We start from the raw sequence: 16,518 nt of genomic DNA on the forward strand, positions 1-16,518 counted from the left end.
GCTTTGTTACCCCCAAATACTAATTTCACTGTTTAAGCTTATCAGTCAGGCTGATTTTCCATGAAAGGGTCAATAGCAAACAGACATGGAGTGAAAATATTTTTCCTGTTATGGTTAGCTTTATTAGTATAGACTTGAGCGTAAAGAAAGTTGAACCAGTATAGCTGGATCCAGTTCCTCAGCCAACAGAAGCTTCAGTGTTGTAGTTACTCTTATGCCACATCCATAATGGGTGGGTTTTATAGTTTAATTAAATCAAAATAGTTAAGCTAACAAAACATCATTGTTTAAATCAGACCTTTTAAAAAAATTATTTTTATCTTCACAGTATTTTGTGCTGCCAATGAGTACGAAGTAAACTCAGCTTAAGGATTTATACACACAAGGGAAAAACATTTGGACCAATAAGTTTGCATGTTTCCAGAAAATGGAATAATTTGAAAAGATTATATATTACCAAAAAAATAGGTTTTAAATAGGTATGAGGAATAATTCTGTATAGTTGTTATTGAAACCTTAATTAGAAGATTCTGTATAATGGATTAGGGAAAATACTCCCTAATTTTAGTTATAAACTGGCTCTGCAATCAGTATTTTGAAAAGCTGTTGCACTCTCTTGAGTAACTGTGCAGCAGTGGAAATTAGAAGGATACGAAGGATACATCTGTCTGTTCTTTCCTATTGTCTGGTACATGCTGTGTCCTGATCTCCTGATCTGCACAAGGTATTCATTCACTGTATGCCCTCCACCACTATGTTCATCACATTTCCTACATAGTATATTGATCACATTGTGGACCTTGACAGTTGAACTGGTGTGTCACTTAAGTCCATTGGCAGTGTACACTGTGATTAAGGAAAGATGGGCAGAATAGGTTCTACTATGCACAAATTATAATGGGATTTTAAGGTATTATGAATTTATTTCTGTAAAATTAATAATAATAGAAACTACAGGGTGTTTTTGCATGCCTACACATTAGCTTTATTTATTTTAATTTTTTTCATCCTCAGGAGTCATATTAGTTTCCTGTTCACTGCACTGCAATGACAGAGCAGTACCATTCCTCCAGATTTTGAAGAGAGTGTCATGATTAAGTTGTCAAATAGACTGATGTAAACATTCACATTTAAAATTAGTAAGAATTTTGGACACCTATTTGTGATAGGTCTCCTAGGCAGTAAGATACCTCGTACCACTAATAATTGACTACCTCTTTAAGCATCTGTTTCACTGCAACTTGAGATCAAGCATTTTGGTCAAGGGATTCTGTCAGGATACACACAGGACACACACAGGACTATACATCATGGTAGAGAGGAGTAAGGGGGTTACAGAGCTGCTCTGTTCTGCTCAGTAACTCTGAACAGCTTCATTCAAAAAATCAGAAAAAGGTTGAGGATGATCAAGCTGTCTGATGGTACATAGCTAACGTAAGTATGTAGTATGTGTGTTCTGTTAAAACTTTGCCTTTAAAGTACAGAGCTCTCTAAACTATTTTTACATCCTAGGCTAGTCTATACATATATTTCATTTTTTCTCAAATATAATAGATTAAGTCAAATGATGTTATCATGGCAGGTCATATTCCATTCTCACGTACGCCAATGTAATGTGAAATCAAGTGGCATGCAGTGGTGTACCAAAAGTATGGTCCCACTAATTTCATTTTCACTTCCATATTCTCTATTTGAGCAGGGAGGATGATATATAGTCAGAAAGGTAAAGTTGATTTAGGTTATCTCCTTTTATGCTAAGGTTGCCTACTGCCTATGTTGCAGGAATTTTTTGATTTGGGATCTGAACTGTTTAAAATCACAATAGCTTCTTTCTGGGTACTCTAGGCAACTATACCAATTAATGATTTTCTCAGATGCCTTTTACTTTAGTTAATATCATAATTTTACAGTTATCTGGTCAAAGGACCACAGAATGCCAGTGAAAATGCAAACAGAATGCAATAGTTTGATAAAGTTCAATAAATGTAGGTCAGTGTGAATTTGAAAAATGATGCAGTTCTATGCAGAATTATGAAAATCTGTATATTGCTGAAATCATCACTTGAAGACCTTTCCAAAAGTGCCAGGAACAATATTATATGTGTATTTTTAACCTTTATACAGACAGCAGGAGCACTGTCAACGGAATTTGCATCTCATAGCTGGAACCAACACCACTGCCTACTGCATAATCAAGTATCAGAATAACAATAAGTTACCTTGTCATATGAAAGTGTTTTATTTTCAAACTGTATAAACCTAGTAATTTTATCTTTAACAAATCAATAGCTACTTCACAGATTTGTTACACAAGATAATTTTTAATTGTGGGTTTTGAGCACATATGTTGATAATGCCATGCCTATTTTCAATTAATAAACATTGATATTGTTCTGATTTGTTGAACAATTTTCAGATCATGATAAGACACTACATTTGTCAAAACTTACACATATTTCTTCTACAAAGATATTCTATAAAAATCTGTGTGGGAGAAACTCTGATTGGACTAAGCTTATATGGGAAGCCAGCTTTGTAGGAAGATGCAGTAGATGCTGGATATATACTGAGATAAAGTTTAAGATCATGAAAAGATTATGTGCTAAAAAAATTACCCGCTTTTTCAGTTATAACAGTTTAATAAGCAGTACTATTCCAACTATGAGGCATGCAACAGACAGATCATTTATAAAAGTAGAACAAGGTTATTAATTAACCTAAAACATGTTTTGCATTTACAGAACTCTTTTTCTCCCCCAAAATTTGGTAAAGCTTTAAAAACACAGGCCAAACAATTTGCCCATATTCAATTCTCCCACTTCACACTGAACCATGAAAGGTTCATCCTGAAGCAAACTTGGTCCAGAGTCCACAGAGTATCATGCATCATAGCTAGTATTCATAATATCATATAGTCCCACAAAAAGATTGCTTACTATTTCTCAATGAACCTAAGATATGTATGAGCAAAGAGAAGGCTGGCAGTAAGCGTAAAGATCATTTAATTTCAATGAGTTTTCAATTGACTTTAATGGAATTTGGATTTATTTTCTCTGCGAAGGCATACATGTAGAAGGTCACAAGCATGAAACTTCTCAATAAACAGATTTACATGTAAGCTATGTGGAAGTCTAACTCTATTTGGAAGTCTAAGTTTATGTCTTTAATATCACTTATGCTTATACACATTTTTCTCTATGGTAACAGTGAAACCCCCTGCACAGTGCATAGCGTGTTAGTATCAATCTGCTAATGTGTGAAATAGTATATTCATATCCAACTACTTTTACATACTCTGCTTTTGTTGCTCCTATTCAAATTCTTGAAAGTATAGTAAAAGACATGAAAGTTTCAGGCTCAAATAGCTTTAGAATAAATCTATATTTATGCTAAACCATCTATGCTTTCCAGTCAAGCAATGTTTGGACTACTACATACCCCATATTTTGTACTGCCTCCCAGGAGAGAATCATCTTGGGAGCTATTATCCCCGAGACAGAATTGTCTGCATGTTCTGTACAACTGTACAGAGCAGTATAATGCATGTTAGAAATATTTTAGCACAACTGACAAAATGTGTAGGCTGCAAAAGTATGTTGAAAATGATTTGTAACTGCTTAAAAAACGTCACACTTTTAAACGGATTATGGTACGGCATTAATGAGGACATGTGATAATCAGGAAGGATCATGACGATTTGGATGATAGTACTGTATAAAAAGATCATGAATTGGGGGTTTTCCTCACCAGTTGTGTTCTAAATAACAAAGCTTCCATATCCACTGTTGGGAAGAAGTACATGAGTATATAAAAACATGAATAAACTATAGTAATATGTTAATAGACATTTCATCAGTTATAGATAGCAGTACTCTGTAATCAAAAAGGAACAAGAAATAGTATTAAATATGTAAAACATGGATCATATACTCTGATATTGAAGGTAAAGTGGCATAAGATAAAAGAACAAAGTTGGTACTGTATGCATTGCCTATTTATTCATTTTATGATTGATTGATAGAGAACAAAGAGTTTCCAAGTAAAAATGCTTATGTACCTACATGCAGTGACTCTGAAATCTTTACCTTAAGGACAAAGAAAGGTCACCAATCTCTTCAACTCCTAGTTCTTTGTCAAAAATGGACACAGTTAATGAGGTTTGTTTGGTACAGCACAAATTCTCAGACACAGATAGAGATCCTTTCAATGGAAACAAATTTGTTTGGCTTTACCAGGTTACTTAGCGATTAATAATAGCCTTGAGATGCAGGTCAGAAAGGTCATCATCCCCGCTTGCCAACACAATCTAAAATGTGCAGCTAGTCCGGCTCTGCAGGCTTTGAGGCCCCAAAATGCTATACATAAAGTAAAACAGGCTATTTTCCAACTTCTTTTTTCATATTAATAAGCAATTTTCAAGAGAAGGGTGGCAAAATGGGGGCCATGCCACTCTAAGTAATTCATTTATTTTGCAATTTAATCTTATGTTGGAAAAAAATTACACTGCTGCAAAAGCATAGCATGGTGATTTTTAAACGTCAGTGTGCTTCATAAGTAACCTTGTATGAAATATTGTATTAGCAGCCTTTAACAGTAAACTGCAACAAAAAATATTTCCAGAGATTGAAACAGACCTATACATCTTTTCCAATCTTTAATTTATTTCCTTTCCTTTCTATTTTTTCTTTTACATTTGAAATAAAACGTGTTTAATTACTTAAGATTTTACTTATTTTAGTTGATAAAAACTTGAAAGATGGCATGAAACAAATAAAAATTCTACATTGCAACTTGTATTTAAGAGTGTGATTTCATAGTGTTCATATTTATAAAGCAATTATTGCTCTTTCACAATTTTGATGAACTAATTTAACATTATGATAATTAAAATATTAAGAATAAGTCTGAGTCGCAGTCTTTAAAACACTTTCAGGAGCAATATGACTTTCCCATGGGATTATTCATATCAGCAAACTTACTCATGTGCATATTCTGACAGGATTTGACCCTTGTCCTAGAGTATCTTATTTGGTACTCATTAAAACAACCGAGACTATTAATGTGGACCTCTCTAAATAATCTGTTTTGCTGGAATATTTGAATTATCCATATATGTGAATAGTATATTTTTCTTTGCTTTTTATTTTATCATATACACACATGCTTAAAAAAAATAAAGACTAGAATTTACTCACTTAATTAACTTTTAAACAATCTAAATGCTTGACTGAATATGCTTGGTGTCTTTGGCACGCAGGTTAATTTGAACTAGCCATTTCTTAATAACAAAAATAACAAATGTTAATCAAACTAACCTTTTTTAACTGGGTCAAAAAAATTCCATACACATGCACCGTGCACAATAGCACGAAATTTCGTTACTTATAGAACATTAATTCATTCCACTGTTTGCATAATTTATGGCAAGCCTGGCTGTATGAAAAAAAGCCATTGAGGAGGAAATCTGTTCCCATTTTCTGTTAAAGTTTTCCTCTAAACATTCAGTTAAAATCATGAGTTTTCTCCATTCTTTGAAAGCTGGTATTAGGTACAGTTCCTTATTTCTTTTATGACGAAAGAATTTTCTACGACCTATTGAATAGACAGACCCACCCATTTAGATGACACTATGTGTTTGCAAACCTCTGTCATGCGGTGACTCATGAGGCAGTTAACGTTCTTGTTTCTTGGGGTGGCCTGTACCATTGCTATCAGGACAGAGTAGAAAATGACCTGTGCAAGAAGCCTGATGCTACGGAAACTCCTCTTAAGGATATTGCACACATAAAAGGTTTACATCCAGTTCTTCTCTATGCCTACATTCTCAACCTTACAGAAGGCTCAAGGGTCTAGGAGTGAACGTCAACTCTTATCCTGTGTCTACTACCCTCTCTTATTCCATAAGGTCTCCCCCGTATGCAGATCAGAAGGAGGTGTTGCAAGGCACTAGCTGAAACATAAGTGAACAACTTTTATTTTGAAACCATTTGAAGGAAAATCACTAAATTATAATAACTTCTGCTTAGAGAAATTCACACTAAAATGACTCTTAAAGACAAAAAAAGGACATCTATGAATGCTATTTTATCAAGCTATAAAAATACGTAGGTTGATATACTCTTCAAAAGAGTAAGCAATATGAACTAATATACTGTTCATAGTTTTTATCATTTTAATCCTATTTCTTCAGTTATATCCATGTAGAATCCTGCTGCTGTGGAACTGAATGAACTGTAATTTTGCATTCCGGTGGTGTCAGTATACTGCTAATACATAATAGCAGAATACTATGAAGCTGTGAAAGGGTTAAAGTAAAATAAAACATTAGCACATCTTTTAATGTTGTAATATAATTAGCAGACTTATTTTATTACAGGAATGAACTCCAAGAATACGCAGAAATGAAGGAAAATGAAGAGAAAAGGAAAGACCTAGAAAAGAAAGAAAAGGAGAAGAAATACCAAGCCCGAAAGATGCATTACCTCCTTAGCACTGAGCAGGTTGGTATACCTGTCCCTGACAGCTCATGCAAACCGCTTGGGCCCCCAGCCTGACAGAGATAAACTAGCAGGCTGAATGGGACATGACTTGTTGAAAAGATATCACAAAGACACTACTTCGAGTTCAATTTAGTGCTTTTCTATAGGCAAGAGCAGGTACCATGACTATTCCGTGACAGCAGCTTCATAGAGGCAGCATCAGCATTGCTGGCAGAAAGAGTCCAAGTCAGCAGTTTGATCTGCCACTGTGATAACACAACACGAAGGGCATAACCTCGCTTTAAAAACTCATTTTGACTGGCTTATTGTTGTGTTGTTGCACTTGTCAAGAACTAACAGGTTATTAAGCTGAGAAGGGATTTCATTTTTTTTCCCTTTTTTTTAATTGAGCTAATGCTTGGATTGGTGCTGTGTTCTGCTTGTTTTTAGGATAGATTGTAAATGCAGGTTTTCAGCTAAACCTTTTCCTAGAACTGCCTGAATCACCTTATTTAGTGTGACTGTTTTCACATAGAAATGCCTCATAAATTTTAAATATTTACTGATTAATTTGTTTTGTATTGGTAAAAGTGGTATTTTTTTCAAGCTTTCTTATGTAAGCTGCTTTACAGACAGGTGAATATGGCCATGGATATATCTTATACAAAATTGATGTGATTGGTAAAGCTTGTGGGTTTGCCTTTTTTTAGTCCCCTTTTGTGAACTTTTGTAAAAAAAAAAAAGATTTTGTGTCCATAAATGTTTGGTGACTGGTTGTTTTTCATATGAATCAGGAATTAATGTGCAATCAGGATATGGTAGCATAAACTAAGTGCTTGCTTTTCATGGGTTATAAATTATAATCTGTGTCTCAGAATTGTTAATCTTAAAGAATGCAGGAAAAGTACCATGACACTTAGTGACAGAATATTTACATTTTCCCTCCGTTTTGGAATCATTTGTGATCTATTCAATAAATAGAAATACAGTTTAATTAACTGGATATCAGTTATGAAAACTCAATTTGTAAATCAAATTAAAATAATTTTATTTGCAAAAAAATAGCATAGTAAAATATTCCTAAAAAATAGCATAAAAAGTTTTCTGAATGGCTTTTAGACAGGGGAGCTAGTTAATAATGGAAATTAGCTCACAACTATTGATTTGTGCAGACATAGATGTAGAATATTAAGAATAATCTGTGCAGTCTTTTTATATTGTTTTAAACAGTATAAAATTGGGAATTCTTGTTTTGAACAGAACAATTTATGTAAACAAATGCATAAATATTAATATGTTTACCTGGAGAACAAAAATTGTCTGGTCAGAGACACTGAGTGACCTGTGGTCTAAAAAGATTTTAGTAAACTTAGTTAACTTCTGACGATACTGGCTTAGCGAACTGTAACGCATTTTTAAGGAATGGCAAGTAGTGCCTTATTTCAGCCATCCACCTGGAGGACTGCTGGTAGAGGGTAGCAGTAACTATTATGTTCTGATGGATTTGGGTTTCTAATTTTACCAAATTAGAATTTAGCTAGCAGTGTTTTGCAGAACAAAAATATGCTTGGTTTTGCTTGCTGAGATGGTTTGTGAATACTGGAACTCAGATCTCACAGAATTTTTCCTTTATCACAGAACTGTGTTCCAAGATTCATCTTCTTTTGCAGGTAGTATTTTGAAACATGAATGAGTGTAAATCAATCAACACCTACAGACAACCTGAAAACCAGCAAAGATATTTATGAAATAAACTACTTCTTGCATCAAAGTCTGTATTCCACAATTGCACGTAGTTATAGAATTTGTTATCTTGCTAAGATACTGGGCAAATTATTTCAGTGCAGAATTTACTGGTTTGATGCTCTGTGTCTTGACATTTTATTCTCTATATGCCTGGTCTTCTGACCTGACTACAGCTGCATCTTGCTGTCTTCAAAGGATAGTTAATAGGATTACTGAGCAAGGTCCATTCAAGTCTCAGTAGAACCAGGCAGCAAAAGTCAACACTTTTGAGCGAGTTAAGGAAAAAAATAAAATTTGTAAGCAGGGGACATAGCAAGTGAAAAGAGGAGGCTGATGAGCTGGACTTATTGTAGAGTCATGTATTAACTAAAGCCCAATGAGTTGTAGAGATGATCTGCTAAAGTTTGCTACAATCTCCTCCCTTCCTGCCATGCATAACGAGATGCAATGATGGAGCTGAGCCACCTCATGCATCAAAGCTGCAGGTTATATGGACAGCATTGCAAAATCTGTATTTGCAATAATTGTTTCAAATATATCCTATAGTTGTGAATCTTTTTGTTTTACTACAGGCAAAAAGGGTGAGAAAAGGGTGTTTCCTTACTGACCAAAAGGAATTAAGGAGTTGTTGCTCCTCAATTTTAGTAAAGAAAGGCATGTCAGGTCCCATTTTCCACTCCCTACAAGCTGAAGCCCAGAAACCCATCTCAGAAGTGTGTTGCAGGTTAAACAGGGAGATGATCAAACACCGTAGCATTGCACAATGTAGCAGATGATACAGTGATCCTTTCTGGCCTTAAAGGCTCTGAATCCTTTACTGGTGGCAGAATTTGCTCTTCTTATTCCACAGATTTTATAAATAAATAAATAAATAAATACATATATATATATATATATATAAAAGGTTGTGCCCATTCCTAATTGCTAGCATTATTTTACATTTCAGAAAGTAAAACTTAAGAATGCTAGTGTCATGAATGTACAGCGGTGTCTAGTATGTATATAATAGCATGGCCTATGATGAGGTCAACACGTTTTGTCTTTTTAATGAATTAACTTGCTAGTCAAGCATTTATTTCTTCCATAAACTGTTACTTTTATAAAGAAAAAAAAAAGAGGAAGAAATGGATATCAAACTCTGAATTAGTATGCATTATTTGTTGTTACTGGTACCAGGTATATACGCATAGTTTTATATAGACAGATGTGAGCTTGCTTTGATTACTTTCCAAGCCAATCTGGAGCTATAACATGGGGCTGAACCCAAACTAATTAGCCCTGTTGAGAGCCACGGTGTATTAGCTCATGAATTAATGCAGTTACACAGCTTCTGGTCAGCTCAAAATATGGGCAGAATAAGTGTGTGCATGCTTTAAACTCAGGAACAAAGAGTTTGATCTGCCTACAAAATATTATATAGGCACACCTACATTTAAGTTGTTTTGTCTGTTTTGTCAGCAGTTCCCCACCTTTTTGGGGGGGAGGTGTGTGTATTGACTACCATTGCTGTGAAAATGACATTCAGGGAAATCATGGGATGATAAAAAATGTATGGTATTATACTATATTTTACAATTGTCCTATATTTTTGCAAAAAGTTGACTGAGTGTATTTTGCCATAGAAACTTACCCAAATATGACTATTTCCCATTGCGGCTTGTAGAAATACATTGCATTTACACAAACATTTTAATCCACGTAAGAACTAAGCAGTTCATTTGAATAAAAGAATGTTAGTATTTTAGCAAAGACGTTTAAAGAAAAGAAAGTTAAACAAGTTAGGATATTTGCATAATCAATAATTACTAACAGTAGTAATGTTAATTTGCTGTTATGAATAATATATATTAATAATTTATATTAATAATGTAATTATTGACTGTCTTTCTGTGAAAGTACAATGTTATGCATTCTGCCAACTTCAAAACACAGTTTTCTGCTTTACTAAAAAACAGCTACATACTTTTTTTCTGTAGTACCAGTAATATCCATGCAACACAAATATAACCCTATTTGTAGGCATAAGAGTGGGCTTGAAAAAAGAAAGTAAATTTTTATTTGATTTAAATTAAGTTAGTTGCCAAATAAGGTCTGGAGAAATAAAGCATGAGGTCTAAAACTTCATTGTTATGAAATATTGAGCTTTTAATCTACTTGGTATATATGCCAGTAGTATCAATAACTAGTCGAGTAACATCTTACACACATGAGCTTCTTTTGTTTGAAGGAAGTTTCTCCTACATGATTTTATTTAATTATGGGAATAATAATTGATTCATAATAATGAATCATGATTGATTTCATAATTATGAAAACACCCACAAAGGTCAAGTCCCTGCCCTTCTTATCACGTGATACGTTATGTTGGGTGCTCCACCTACTGGTTGCTTGTTGCAAGACATTCCAGTGTAAAATACAGCAGGAAATAAATCTGTGAGGTGGCAACTGTGGGGCTTCCAAACTAAATTCCATTTAAAAAATAAGATTCTTTGTATTTCAGATTTTAAAATTTATAGATCTATAACAATGTTTTCCTTGTCGGTTTTTACAGTATCAGTCTGATAAATTCTGACTTCATGATGAACGTGATAAAAATTGCAGTACATATTTAACAAGCCTTTGGCTTTGTTAAGAATATTTCTTGTCATTTCTTATTGGTAACACAATAGAAATAACAGTGCAGATGTATTTTTTTCATTGTTTTTATCTGGTTTATAATGAACTGCACTGTAATTTCTTATTGGGACATGAAACGTATAATAATTAAATTTTTCTTATTAGTCCATAATCACAGTATGCTATTTCCACTACCATGATAATGATCCTTTTTTTTTAGTTGTCATTAATAGATGAACTACTTATTAAATGTGGTTTTCTATTATAAATATGTTTACCTATGTAGATTACCCTTCTATGTCCCTGTAGTTCCCCTTTCTGTATTAACAAAATTCACTCTCATTGAATAGGTTCTTACTTCTGCTCTTTGTCATATTTGCAAGGCTGACATTCGTAGGAAGGGCCATCCTTTGCAAAGGACAAACCTGACAAACTGCCTTCAAAGTCAATGAAAGATAGAATCGCTGAACACATTGATGGCACTTTGTAGAAGTGGGTATGAAGAGGCCATATTTGTTGGAACATGTGGTTGCATGATTCCTGTCATTAGTATTTCCAGCCTTCCAAGAAATTTTGCAGTTGGTCTTTGTCTTACAATGATGATTAGAATCAGGTATATAATAGACTAAATCCAAAGATCAGTATCAAGTTAGAATGCAGACCTGTATTGTTTAAGTATCTGCTGACAGAGCAAGCAGCAATGCTGTGAGTGGGAGCAAGTTTGTCAGCTGCTGCTAGCGCTACTGTTGCTACCCAGGTAGAGGACCTGCAAGTCCACAGTGTGGTATGGAGCAGAAGACAGTGGTAACTGAAAGGAGCCAGAGCAGGAGAAGTGGTGGAAGGAGTGGACTGGTGTGTGTCTTGTAACATCATTGAGATCGGGAAAAGATTCCTATGGAAACAGTCTTCAGAGTGCTACCGCTGAAAAAGCCTTTTGCTGTTACAGTTTCTCCTGTCACTGATAAAAGGATTGGAGAATCAGTAGCGCAATGAATCTTTTCCCTTTACTCTGTAGTTTTTTCCCATATATCCCACAGTACTGGGTGAGATAAAAGAGAATTTTAATTCTCTTTTCTGCAGCTTTCCTCTGTTTCTAAACAGATAAACCACATTTGCCTTTTGCCAGAGAACATGAATGTAAAACTAGTCCAGAAAGCCAAAGTTCTTTGTGATATGATGTCTATGAAAGCTTTGTCACACAATCACAAAATGTATTTTGACATTATTGAAAATGTGATGTTGTACATGCATCGCTTAACCTTATCATTGCTCTGGCTGGTGGACTGAGTCCCAAACTCGTTTCCAAACCTGGACTTTCTGCTCTGTGATAAATCGTGCTGAGATTAGATGAGTTAATACTGGTCCTCTGTTCTGTGGGATCTTCTGTTCTATCTATCTGAATGCTTTAACTATTGAGACCTTGAGAAAAATTAATCATGCAGTTGTGTGTGTATGCCTACTCTTGATTTATGTACAGAATCTTCTTTCTGTTGGGCCCTGATCAATTAGAAGATCTAACTGAGTTAGGCTGAAGGCTCCTCTGGCCCAGCATCCTAGTTTTGACAGTGGCCAACAGCATGTGCCTAGGGAAGAGCAATAAAATGGGGCAATGGGGCAATATAATGACATGCCAAGAATACTCTCCCAGTTTACTGGGAAAATACTCTCGCAATTGTTAGTTGAAGGACTTGCAGTATTTTGTTGTAGAGCTTTCCATTTTTGGATTATTAAGATGTTTGCTTTTTGCCTCTGTATTCCTCCAATTCCTGCCTCTCTTCATACTCAGAAAAGGAATAACCTAAACAGAGAGAGTGTGATAAGAGATCTAGGCCCACAACACTAACTAGCTCTCAAATTGTGCTTCCTTGGAAGAGCAAGTTCACTCATTCTCCTTGCAGTATTGTTTTGCATCGTGCTCATTTCACAGCGTATACTGTCCCTGGTATTCCATCACAGGAGAATATGCAACTGCAAAGTGCCTTATTCTTTCTCCACAATTTGGTGAGGTTCTGCGGATTGCCTCTTCCACTCCAAGCAACAGTACAATCCGTCACTTTCCAGCCATCTTTAGTAGGGTGGCAATTTCTCCTGATATCCTTTGGCAGCTTGTGAACAGATGCTACTCATAAGCTCCTAGGTAATTTAGAGCTGCAAGAGAAGAACAAAGCCCGTGTGTAATAATAGGCCCTTTTTGTTGTAAAAGTTACAAAATCTATGACACTTCTTTTACTAACTGCTGGTAACAAGACATGAGTTATCTTTTTGGATCGCAGTAGTTCCTTTAGTTTTCAGTGCCTGCTCAAGTGTGTCACTGTCTCTCTGTTGAGTCAATGCTAATGTGTTTAGACGTGGCTGATATTTGCCCATATTTATTCCCATTGAACTAATGCATTGGAAAGGATTACTTGTAGGGATATAATAGCTGGTGCTACAAAATAAAGAAGTTTTTTAATGGAACTAGTCTTGACTGAGATAACCCTTTCCAGGGAGACATAAATATGTGAGACAATAACTCTTTAAGAGTTTAGCACTATAGAAAACAATTAAAAAACCCCGAACAAACCTAAGAATAATGTTCTGTGAGGAGGAAGGAAATGTTAGCATCAAGTGAATAACAGTGAAAAGTTTTAATTTCAGCAATGAGAACCAAGTTTTTCCATTCTTACTCTCTCTGTGTAACACCATAAGCAATTCCACTTTAGGGTAATGGGAGTCATTTCGCAAGCTTCTGTGGACTCTGGATTAGGGTTTTTGTGTATAAAGGTAGCAAAAACATGCCCCAAGATTACTTTTCAGCTTTTGTTTTTCAGACCAGTTTCATTTTGACTTTCTGTAGTTATTGTAGAACTCAAAATTATATCACTTTTACCAATTGTATCAGTCATTATTTCATGTTTGTCAGTTCCTAGAGTAAAATATTTTATATTCAAATTCTGTTCAATGCTAAGGTATTTTTTATTACATTTTTCCTGTCAACAGAGATGGGAATTCATAAACATACATTGACTGTGTGTGTCCCCTTTTTACACTACTGGAAATCAGGAGTTAATTCTGTTGAAGTTAGTGCACTTACTTCAGGTGTAAATGTTCTAAGTGAGGAAGAAAAAAAGCTGCAAAATCCTTCCCGGAGCAGGCTAATGAGTATTCAGAAGACACAACTGATTAATATGCTTCTAGCCTAATGTGCTGTCCTGTAAGAACTTGAAAAACAATTGGTCTAAAATGACACTGTTTGACACCCACTCTGTCTCTGGACACCTGGCACTTTTATTCTTATAAAGGTGAGGACTCAGTGGATAAAGCTCTGGCCTTTGGTCTTCAGATCCACAGTTTAAGAGACAAGGCTGCAAGTTTGGTCATTTGAGCTTAGTCCCGAGTGAACAGTCCACATCACAAAATGATTATACATAATTTGTTACTATTGGCAGTGTCTGTTCAGGAAAGGCCAAGGACTGAGCTAGCATGAAGAATGAATTAGCTCTTACCTTTTACATTTTATTTCCTCCCTCTTTACTGTTGTAATTTTATTATCCTGTCTCTAAAACATTCAGGGGATGAAATTATCATTCATTATAAGTACTAATACTTCCTGAAGATGAACTAAAATGGTTAATTTTTTTTTAATGTAGGTGCCCCAATCACTGAACATCCCCACCTATCCGTGGATGTTTAATATCCACTCATCACTTCTCTGCCAAGAAGTCAGATATTTCTGAGTACTTTCCAAAGCTTGTACCATAAAAAATCCCATTTAAATTAAAGAGGAGAGAGTGAGCTTTCCTAGCTCTCAGGCAGGCTTGCAGCTACATTTAAATAGCATTAGTATATAAAGCACTTCATGCTACAGTGTTCTGTTTTTATAAAATGTTATTTCCAAAGGATTCTCAATTTACATTAAATCCTTCTTACAGTACTTGTGACAGGTATGTTTGATCAGCAAGCCTTCTTCATGCATTCACTTCCACATTGGAAGTCAGATGTATCGGTCTATTCACAGGTATTCACTACAGGAAAATCATTCAACTCTTGGACCTTGTGGGGCACTATAGACACAATCTCAGTTCACTTGAAAGGAATCTCAGTTAATGTTGCTTAATGTTTCTGTCAAAAAGAAGGACAAACAGCTCAGCCAGTTACTGAGCTGTTTGTGATCCTGGAAGACATTGTACCTGAACAAAGAAAAATGTTTATGTCTAGAAGGTTAGTTCCACTAGGTCTGAATTCCAAAAATGACCTTTAAGTGATTTGCACACACAATCAAAAATCTTTAGTTCTCTTAGAATTTGCATCCAGTCTTGCCCTTTGGGCTTACTCATCCTGGGAACACTCAGGACTGTAATTCTGCCACTCAACACAGTATCATGGTGATGTAAAAAGAATGCAAGTGCTAGAAGAAAACATATACCTCCAGAATCTACCTGGTGCACACTCTGCCAAAATAATTTAGTGACAAAGTTTACAACTTCCGTAGATTTTCCAGTTTTGCTCATATCCTTTTCAATTAGCCTTTCTTTTTCTCTAAGAAATGGTGGTTGTCTCCCTAGAAAGGGCAAGTACCATCAAAGCCAAAACTAAGATGGCAAGCATGGTGATCTTCATGCCCAGAAAAGGGTAACCCCGTAGGTTAGGGAGCAATGGGAAGAGGATGGGGAAGTGCTATCTGCTAATACCATAAGCTACCTCCTATAAGAAATAGATGGCTATGCACCATTCTAGATGTATTTCTCCCCAGTGTCAGTGAGAAGTACTTCCTTCCCATTCACTCTTCTCATAAGTCTCATTCTAGCACAAGTGGTAAGTGAAAGTGCTTCCAGCAGAAATCAATAATTTCTCCCTTTGCCACACTTCCCAGCAAACTAGATATTCGCATCCCATTTTTTACAGATAGTGAGTGAATGAACTTAAAAATAGAAAAAAATTAATAATGTTACTCATGTTCTGTGACAGTATTGCAAATTCCATTTTTCCTAAAGGCTTCTTATTATAAAATAATTTCAGTTTGCTTGATAACTGCATAACTGTGCAAAGAAATGAGAAAGAGTTTACACTGAAAAATCATCTGTCATTAGAAAGAGGTTAACACACAATAGGATGTGAAGTTTGAGTGCTGTTCTGTGATTGATCCTATGCAGGCTCAGTTGTTTAAAGGCATATCCATGTAGACATGGCAATATTTCTCAGAGCTTCTTCTAAATAGCTTGTTACTAGCCATGCCACTCATACTAAGCATATGTTATTATAGCATAGTGGCATCTCTGTATCTACCATGTATTACAGCATTTAGCACCTCTGCATCTAGCATTAGTCATGCAAAAATCCACTAGCTAGAAGGTCTCTGTACTTAAACTGTCTTTTTCAGCATCTGAATTGCATAATCTCTATTTGTGTGGCTTTTTTCTAGACAACAAACTTCTTGCTCAACTCCTGTGGGTAGGATTAATGGCAGAGTTTAAAGGACAAGCTGTGTGATCTATCAAAAGTGTACATGCTGAGATCTTAGAAAAACATGACCACATTTTGTGTATTGCTGTCAATTGGGGTGGCAAAAGGGTTGGATTGCTGCAGGGTCAGAAAACTGGTAAAAGTGAGTTATATATTGAATGTTGGCTTTGTGTATGATGTGGTACACACGTTTAAGAAAGAATCTATGTTGCAAGGAAATTACAACGTAGTGCAA

General features: G+C 35.3%; 1 protein-coding gene across 2 annotated transcripts in view; it reads left to right on the forward strand.

Annotated features, from left to right (window-relative positions):
• The window catches only part of SPATA17 (spermatogenesis associated 17), a 101,395-nt gene that overhangs the window by 38,401 nt on the left and 46,476 nt on the right, over window positions 1–16,518 (forward strand). For both annotated transcript variants that reach the window (XM_075497424.1, XM_075497423.1), the window contains one exon: window positions 6,377–6,500. In XM_075497424.1, the coding sequence (XP_075353539.1) occupies window positions 6,377–6,500 (124 nt within the window). The remainder of the gene's footprint in view (window positions 1–6,376; window positions 6,501–16,518) is intronic.

The sequence above is a fragment of the Mycteria americana genome, chromosome 3 (genome assembly GCF_035582795.1).
Source record: "Mycteria americana isolate JAX WOST 10 ecotype Jacksonville Zoo and Gardens chromosome 3, USCA_MyAme_1.0, whole genome shotgun sequence".
Taxonomy (NCBI): Eukaryota; Metazoa; Chordata; class Aves; order Ciconiiformes; family Ciconiidae; genus Mycteria; species Mycteria americana.